Genomic DNA, 9,689 nt, shown 5'->3' on the forward strand with positions numbered 1-9,689 from the left:
TTGCAGAGAACTCTGACAGTTGGAAACACCTAAATCTAAACCACTTGTTAGTGTACACTTTCTCTTGAAAGGCAATAGCAAACTGATTGGTAAGCACTTCAGAAATTCCTTGAATTTGAATTAAAAAATTTGTCCTAGATTTCAATTGAATTCTCCGGAGGATGACTTAATCACTGTGAATCTAACCAAATATGAATAAAAATGTATCTTTAGTCTCTGAGCTTTGGGAATATTGTTTACCTTCATGATATTTGCAGTATCCTCGAGTTTCTGAGATAATAGGAGGTATTAAGGATTACAAGTTGCTGCATGATAGAGATTACATGTTAATGTGTACTATGCAAAGGATGCTTCATATTTTCCGAACTGTTAAAAGACTTTCTGTGGATGCTTTTTCCTGTTGTATTTCAAGTGGAATTATTTCCTGTTATTGATCAAGTGTTTCAAGTGATCTAAAGTGAAATTATGATTATGTTTTTCACATTACTGTTTTCTTGTTACGAAGATATGTTGCTCAGTGAATGTGCATGGAAACTTTCTTGCATGCAATTGCTATTCTTTGTGGTCAAAGTTTGTCCACTTTGAGTTTGTGTGTGATCATGTTCTACACTCGCATTTGAAAATTCAGTAATAACATTTTGCTGTTTGAAGATTTGTAAGAAGAGGTGAGTTGACTCATTAAATGTGTCTCTTCACTGTTGTAACAAATATTAGTGGGTTTTTGCTCGGCAATATACAGAGAACTTATCGATAATAAAGGGCTACATGTACATCCACTATGATGTTTGCTCAACCTTAAGGTGGACGACATGATGTTGCATGACTGCCATAGCAAAAGCAACTCCATAGAATTTACATATATATGTATGCTATGATCCCAATCTGTGAATCATGTTATGAATTCATCAGTTATACGAAGAGAGCATTTTTTGTCATCATTTTTTCCTGTGACAAGATCTTACACCTTTCTGATTTGAATTGGCAGAGAAGCACAGTTCCTAAAGAGCAACATAGAACAGGGGTTTGAGGATATTTTTTAAGTAGCACTGAATCTGTCTTGTTTCCAATTCATCACAGAAATTAGTACATTATATCATTTCTTTCCTCTTTTACAAATCATATTCACATTCATCTTAGGGTCTTTGAAGATGAAGGAAAGATGAAAGTGGTGAACTGTGGTTTAAAGTTTAATCTTTTTCTCATTTAGCACTGTATGGGAGTATATATGTTTGCTGTGAACATGTACGACCCAAATAAAGTCACAGGCCCCGTATTATGAAGTCAGGTTTAACTTCGACGACGGTCTAACTTTGTGCAAAAAGTATGGGAACCAAAAATTCAAAAATTCTATTTATATTATATGTTTCTTATGTTTACTTTTTTTTTCATTCATAATGAAAGCAAAATACTTAAAAATACTTCCGTTATCATTTCCAGACAATTATGAACAATCTGAGTGTCAAATGAGTTAATGAATTGGATGTGTACTGTTAGGGATTTGTGCCAGAATTGGCTTTCCACAAATTTAAACAAGGGTTTTATCTAACCTGATTTCAGAATTCGGACCAAAGTGTACAAGTATGTAAATCAGTTTCCTTAAGTTGTATAGCCATATTGATGAAAATGAAATATATTTTTTTTTCTTGACAGGACATGCCATTCAAGCTGATGCGCCACTCCAAGTTCCGGCATGTCTACGGCAAGCCGTTCCGCAAGGAGAAGTGCTACGATGGTATCAACATCAGCAGGAATGCCCACGAAAACAACTTCTGCGCCGTCAACCCTCTCTTCGTTGCCATTGTCACGGAGACCGCTGGGGGAGGGACGTTCGTTGTTATTCCTCTCGATAATGTAAGTAGCAAACTTGAGTTTAAGTCTTAGAAACTTTTTTAGGTGTATAATGCGGAAAAATACTCGGTATTTACACATTGTGAAAGCATCATGCTTTAGGTGAAATACCTGCGAATAAGTATAAATTTTTTTAAAGATTACAAGAACTTTGAATATATTTCTTCTTGGTCATGGGAGAATTTGCTGTTGGAATGATAATTATGAGAACTTCTGAGGTACATTTACTGCACAAAAGGTCTATAAAAGGAAGAATGGGTATTCTTTGCTATATAGCATACTTTGCAGTATAGCACAATCTATTTCTATTTGATTTGCCTTCTCAACTTTTTTTTGACAGGTTGGTCGTATTCCAGTCAACTATAGCAAAGTGTGCGGTCACACCGGGAACGTCATGGATATTAAATGGGATCCCTTTGATGATCATGTTATAGCATCAGCAGCAGAAGATGGAAAGGTATGGTAGCTTCTAAGAACAGAAATAATGAAAGAAATGTAGATAACTTTAGTTTAATGAAAAATACAAAGCATTTCTATATGTCTGCTTAGTGGCTATCAGGGGGGGGGGGGGGGTGGTAGAGAGGTGACATGACATATGCTCCTGTTACATTTGCTCCAGTCTTTATATCTCATAGGGCATAGGGTTAGAGTTAGGATTTTGATAGAGTTTGTGGTTCAGAATGATGTAAGGGTTAGGATTAGGTTTTATTTAGTTTTGATGTTAGGTTTTAAGTTTGGCTTAGCGTGCAGATTTTCCACTTGTCGCTGGAGCACATGTCATGGAACAAGTAGAGAAAGGGGCATGTGAAACTTTTTGTAATGGAGCATAATTATGCTGAGTTTTGAAGAATAGATGGGACTTATACTTTCATACATTTATCAAATAAACAAGAAATAAATCAGAGAGAAGGCAATTTTGGTAATATTCCAGTGTTATTCATTTGATTTTGATCATTTTAGATATATTTGGTGATCAGAAGGAGAAAAAAAGGTTAAAAAACAAACAGTTCAAGGGAATAAAACAATGGAAACCCTAGGAGCCCTCAACACGGCTGTAACCTTGGTTATTTTATTTCTCTTGTGAATCTCATGTGTCACTTGGCAAAGTATTAGTTTAATTTATCCATCCCTTTCCTTAAGGTTAAGGGCCCTTTATCAATAGTGATAATAGTTGTAATTGAACTGGGGATGGGGGAGGGGAGGGCAAGGGGGAGGAGAAGGGGAGGGGGAGAAGAGGGGAGGGAGGGAGAGGAGAGGAAAGGGAGAGAGCGAGGGGAGGGGGGGGGGGAGAAAGCAAGGGGAGGGGAAGGGAAGGGAAGGGGGGGAGAGAGAGGGGGAATGGGATGGGAGTGGGGAGGAGAGAGAGAAATTGGAGGGAAGGGGAGGTGAAGGAGAGGGAGAGAGGGGGAGCAAGGGTAGGAGGGGTAATGGAAGGGGAGGGAGGGAGCAAGGGAGAGAGAGAAAGGAATTGGGTAGGAGGAATGACGAGAGCTATAAAATTATCTGAACTTTACATATTTTCTTGTGAGTACTTTGATTTTGTGGATTTAATATCCCCCTATTCTATACAGAATGATTTCTTGGCATTAATTCTATCCTGTATTCTTCAAGGCTTGGACATTTCTGTCAGGCCCAAAGTGGGAGTGGGTGTGAAGAAAGTTATACCATATGGAAGATTTCCCTTTAATGTCATCATGCACAAGGATTGCCAAGCTATTGCACAACAAACATCTTGCATCTGCAAACAAATAACGGAAGAGAAGAAAAACAAAATCCTGAAAGATAGGGAGAAAACATGAATCATTACACTACTCTCCCATGTGTTTGATGTCTCAAGTGTATTACACTGTCAAGCATGCTGTAGTGGGTGTTGATGAAGGGGACCCATATTGTATCAGGTGACCTAAGTCAGCTGATCTGCAACATGTCAGGTGACTCATCCACAACACCAGGGCAAAGGACTCAAGAAGGCCCTCCCTTTGGGCGGTTTCACAACCCTTCATGGGGGTTTGTCTCAGACCATTAGGAAATCAGAATATTTTCATAGATAAACTGCTCGATATTCAATTTTCTCCCCAAGGCTGCCCATATGTAGGTCAATATACACATTACTGTTTAAGTTTTATGGAAAGAGACAAGCATGGACCATGATAGACAGGTGATAGAAGGCCAGAGAGGGGGATATTATTGAAGTGATCATTGCTCAATCAACCAACCTATCTATCTTGGCACAGAGACAATACAAACTTCCAGGGACTTCCAAGGGTCACTCACTTGGAGTCAATCCAATGTATTAGGATTTTCTGTTTCGATCAGGGCGAGCTTGTTCAATCTCAAGATTCTCATCCAATGAGTACCTACACTACTACATGTATTTGTTATAAGTTACTGAAATCCTTACATCTGATTGGCTCATTGACAATGTGTTCCATGAAATGCTCCCCTGATCAGCCCTACTCAAGAAAATGCCTCAATTGTAGAAACTGCCATGACTTTTTTTTTACTTGGAAACTTTGCTTTTGAGCTAAGGCCTCCCTTTAGTGTTCTACTATTCTTAGTTTACTTTCTCTTATTCTGGTTCTTGCAAAAGTAGGCTAACATGGCTGGTAGTCCTGTACAAGCCGCCCCTCAAAAAAGGAGAACTATCCTATCAATTGTGCTAAAGAATACAATTTCTGTTCAGCTTTCCCTGTGATAAGTAAAATATAAAGTCTTTTGTTCTCATATGTCACCTACATGACTTGTGTTTTCTATTGTTTGCAGAACTACCATTGAATGTCACTATTCAGAAAGAATACATAAACCTGGTTAACCTCTCTCTTCAATTTCAGGTCCGGATTTGGCAGATTCCTGATGGTGGATTGACAGAGAATTTGGAGAAGCCAGTGATAACGCTCAACGGTCACATTAGGCGATGTAGCGCCATCGAGTGGCATCCCACTGCCAAAAACATCCTTGCCAGCGCAGGTTATGATAAAATGGTAGGTGTCAAAGCTACTCTTTTAAAAGCAAAAGAGCTAATCCGGTCCCTATTCATACTTCCCTCGGAGTGAGACGAGGTACCTGTCTTTTTGGAGTGAGACTTGATTCTTTTCAGAGTGGATATTCCCTCCATTTAGAGTGAATGCATCCAACAGATGCACAGGATATTCCCTCCATTTAGAGTGAATGTATCCAAAAGATGCGCAGGATATTCCCTCCATTCAGAGTGAATGTATCCAGAAGATGCATAGTTCACTCCAAAAGGAGTTATAATGGACTCTTTAAGGGAGTACAGTTCACTCCAAAGGAATCACTCCAAGAGGAGAGTGATTAGTGACTAGATTAACTCTTTTGCATTTAGGAGTTAGGGTATGTTTTCACAAACTTGTAAACAGGATACAAGGCATAGATGTTAATAGAAGGATCCAACATTCTGAGTTTATGGTTTAAGTAGTCCAACAAAACTTTGATATCCCTAATTGGATCTTTGAAGCTTTGGAGCTATATTTTTTGTTTTGCAGCATGTGGAGAATGGTGGAAAGAAATGTCAAACTTCTTTCACACATCCAAATGCTGCCAACTCAAAACTCAGAGTCCCCACACTACTGATGCATTATGCAAGTTAGGCGACCTTTCAAGCATAACATGCAAATGTTGAATATTGCCATTCAAATCATTCTCTAAAGGTTTGTGAAATCTCCCACTTGAGATCATTTATGACCTTGGATTTAGGCCTCATTTTATTCATAAATTTAAAAAAAGACTTCATCAATGATAAATGTATCATTAATACTGTATCCAGTAAAACAAGGCATCTGTCAGAAAATGAATGTCACACATAAAAAACACACATTGGAAACTTTCAATTTGATTATTTATTTCAGGTTTTTAAAGAAAAAAACATTCAAATGGCTGGAAAAAATTGTATTAAACTTAGTAGTACTTTTAGACTTTATGGCAATGAATCAGAACACAGTCAAAATTCGTTGAAATATTAAAGATTTTGTGAAACCTAATCCTCGTGGTGTCATAAACATGTAATCAGTCTTCATAAAGTTTTTGTGGTCTGTAAAATACAACTCGTAAGAGCATTATAATCCATGCTACCTTTGTAATACTTATACATGCACAACTGGGCGATAGTTTGCATACATACTGGTAACACGTTATAAAATATGCCCATTAAAATGTAAACAACCTGTTAGACTTTGCATATGGCACTCGAGTGGTAAATTAAAAACAAACATTGTAATGATGGGGTATGAGTAATATTTCTTTCATCATGATCTCATGATTGTAGTCTGTCTGCCTCTTTCTCTGTTTGTCTCTCTCCCTCTCTTCTCTCTCTTCCTCTCTTGCCATCTCTCTATCGCTATCCCTTTCTATTCTTCCTATCTCTATTTCTCATGGGAATAATATCTTGTCCAGTTTATTTTCTGCATGCAATGCTTTATTGGATACCTTTATGTGCATTCATAGTACGCATGATAAACGCATCGGAGAAAAAAAATATGGGGGGAGGGTAGGAGGTCAATTAAGAACTATTTACTCTCACCCCACCCTCTTTGTGAAAAGGTAACCCATTTGAATTTATTACAAAAAACAACAACTTAAATTGCTTTTTGACACCTAAATAACTGATGCGTGTTTGATTGCATCATGAAAGAAAAAGCAAGGTATGGCCTTTTTCATTTATAGAAAATATATCATGCTATTCACTATGTAAATATTTATCATTCGTGTCTCAGTGGTCATCATGTGCACATACAGTGTAAGAGAAAAAAGATAAATATTTGTCCTTTATAAACAGGATACTTGGTTGTGAACTGGTCAACATTGATATCAATATCAACTTACAGTTTGGGTTGATTCAGTGAAATCATATTTCAAATACTGGTAACTGTGTAGTTGTCTGTCAAATTGCTATCAAATGTTCACCTTTTTAATTCTCTCTCTCCCTTCTCTGTTCGGAGCGAGCCAAAGTTTTGTGGGATATTTCTATGATTTTTAAAAGAACAATTTCAATTTCAATATAAAAGCAGATTATCATCATCATTATTAAGTAAAAGAAAAAGTTATTTGCAAATCCTTGAAGAAATATCCAAAGAAATTCTGACTCATCGGAACGACATCCCTCAGCACTTTACACCCGTCATCTGACTCTGATGTGGCCGGCGTAAAATATTTCTCCACTCCTTAGGGAGCATTCCAATAGGAATTTCATACTTAATTACTAGGCATTCTACATAGACTTTTGCATCCTAGTTAGTGCCTTTTAGTTTTAAATCTAAATGAGCTGAACATTTTAATTTTTTGTTAAGATCAGTCAATGAAAGGTGTAACAGTCTCTACACCTCTGTAAGATTGAAGATAGAAAATGATAATTCAATATAATTCACACATGTAACAGCTTTAGACTCGTTTGAAACTTATTGAGAAGAGCTGAAGCTGTGATGTATGTCACATATTAACTGGTAAATGAATGCTGTAGTAATATGTTCTGAATGGGTTATTTACAGTGTGTAGCACACTTCACTTGACCCTAATATGTGTGAGTAATAACATAAGCTAGGTTCAGAAAAGATTCTCAGTAGCTTAGGTTTGAGTTTATGGTTTCAACTTTGAGCTGTTCATAAGGCTGTGTTGAATCATTCATAATCTTAAACTTACCTATTGAGAAAAAGACTTAGGGACATGCACCAATTTCACCTAAAAAATGTCCTAAATAGCCCAAACTAAAAAAAAAGGGCCCCTGAAATTCCCTTAGGGTCCTGTAAGTTGTAATACAATTTAACTAAAATTTGGCTGGTGAGCTAAAAAAATTGTCAGAGAAAATATTTGTACTTTTACATAATTCATAGCAACACACTACAATTGTTCTCATTGATAATATTGTTTCAGGGTGCATTTCATTGAGTGCTTTGTTAGTGATATTAACTGAAAAATATTATAAGCTACTGATATCATTGCATCTGATTGGCAGCAGATACATGTAGGACGGGTTAAGTAGAAGTTATCAACAAATTGTTTCATGAAATATGCCCTTCATTTTGTCAAACCGAGTTTTACAGAATTCATCAGCAGGGCATGGGAGATGAATACAAAACTGTTTGTTTTTCTGCTTTCCCAAAATTTTGAATCTGGTAATTACTTTTGAGGGTTGTCTTTTCCTGTTCATATGCTTCCCTCAATTCAAGTTAAGAACAACATCTTGCCCCTAGTGAATCCCCTTCAGTATGTCATTGTTAATAACTTTGACAGTCTCGTGTGAACATGGCTCTCATTAAATCATTTCCTACCCTGTCTTTGTTGGCACAGCTAAAAGGAGACATGCTACACACATTTTTATGTTTTTTTCAACATGTCTTCCCCTTTAATTCTCTGAGAAATTATCACATTTCTCTGTGAAATTATCATATTTATCTGTATCTGTTTTGCTTGTTCTTGTTTTTTCCTCTCATTGCCATTAGTCCATCTTATATAATATTATAAATGGATATTTCTTTTTTTCACATAATTAATTGCAATAATGCACCTAACAAATATTTCTCATTGATAATATTTTTTTTGACATTCTTCATAAAAAATGTTTCCCTTTGCTTTTAAATCATCATGTTCTGTACATTTTTCACTTTTTACCTTCATCCCTTAACGTGCCAAAAGCACTGAATGGCACCTCATTGAAAACACACAGAATCTATAGAAATCAAATTTTCTGACATAAAGGATGGATTTGTTTTTAAGAGAATACTGTAGAATTAGATTGGGTATCTGTGAAGAGAAAAGATAATTGACTTTAAGAATACTTCTCCCATATATGCTGATCAATATACATGTATATATTTTTCAACTTTGTAATTACTAAATGTAATATAACAAATCAGATGAACAAAATTTTTGCATGATTTTCTTTGACATTGTCTAAATTTAAGGCTAATGTTTGGTTATTTTATGCCCTTTATGCTATGATTTGCAAAATTTTCATGAATAGCTCCTATCACTGCACTGCCCTTGAACCCGTATACTTCACCCCTCCAACCTGCCCTTGAACCTGTATACATCACCCCTCCCACCTGCCCTTGAACCTGTATACATCACACCTGTCATGTCATTGTTATTATTAATGTTAGAGATGTTGACTCCTTTTAACTTTGGATAATAAAACTTGAACAAAGCAGATGATTGATCTGACTGGTAGGGCCCAAGGTTTACAGTTGTAGAGATTTGAGTAAAGGAGAGGGCGAGTTTTAGGGCCCAATGAAATAGATTTTAAAAATTCTATGATTGCAAAATTAAGAGGGAGAAAAGATGCTGCTAAGTGGTCATTATTGTCATCGTTATCATCATTATCATCATCATCATCATCCACCACAAATCATCATCATCATCATCATCCACCATCAATTATCATCATCATCATCAACACCATCACCATCATCATCATCATCATCATCCACCACCACTATCATAATCATCATCATAATCATCGTCATCGTCATCATAATCATTATCATCGTCATCATCGTCTTCATCATCCTCATCATCATCGCCAACATCATCATCCTCCACCATCATCATCATCATTTTCATTATCATCGTCGTCATCATCATCATCATCATCATTACCATCATCGTCATCATCAATTCATCATAGATAATGATGATAATCCGCAGCATTTGTTAAAACATTCAAAGGCGCAGGCTCATCCAATAAAGCTAATCACATCTGCTTAAATATGTTTTGAGAGACGAAATGAAGAGCTCATCGCTGTCAATTTCACGGACTGAAGAAGGTTAGGGAGTTCCAAAGGCATGGAGAAAAAGATGAAGAGGCACAGTCTCCATATCCCCTTAAGTGT

At 36.5% G+C, this 9,689-nt stretch overlaps 1 protein-coding gene across 1 annotated transcript; it reads left to right on the forward strand.

Annotated features, from left to right (window-relative positions):
• The first annotated feature begins 1,652 nt into the window (after positions 1–1,652).
• Positions 1,653–7,562, forward strand: LOC129256416 (coronin-2B-like). The gene is made up of 3 exons (XM_054894626.2): positions 1,653–1,851; positions 2,189–2,305; positions 4,680–7,562. Exons 1-3 carry the CDS (start codon positions 1,654–1,656, stop codon positions 4,899–4,901), a joined length of 537 nt encoding a protein of 178 aa, XP_054750601.2. The 5' UTR covers position 1,653; the 3' UTR covers positions 4,902–7,562.
• Positions 7,563–9,689: the final 2,127 nt, after the last annotated feature.

This window comes from Lytechinus pictus, chromosome 3, assembly GCF_037042905.1.
Source record: "Lytechinus pictus isolate F3 Inbred chromosome 3, Lp3.0, whole genome shotgun sequence".
Taxonomy (NCBI): Eukaryota; Metazoa; Echinodermata; class Echinoidea; order Temnopleuroida; family Toxopneustidae; genus Lytechinus; species Lytechinus pictus.

Excerpts from the sequence above, each read along its gene's own strand:
- LOC129256416 (XM_054894626.2), top strand. The coding sequence starts at position 1,654 with ATGCCATTCAAGCTGATGCGCCACTCCAAGTTCCGGCATGTCTACGGC. Across the intron at positions 1,852-2,188 it reads TTGTTATTCCTCTCGATAAT|GTTGGTCGTATTCCAGTCAA; the intron begins GTAAGTAGCAAA and ends TTTTTTTGACAG. Across the intron at positions 2,306-4,679 it reads CAGCAGCAGAAGATGGAAAG|GTCCGGATTTGGCAGATTCC; the intron begins GTATGGTAGCTT and ends CTTCAATTTCAG.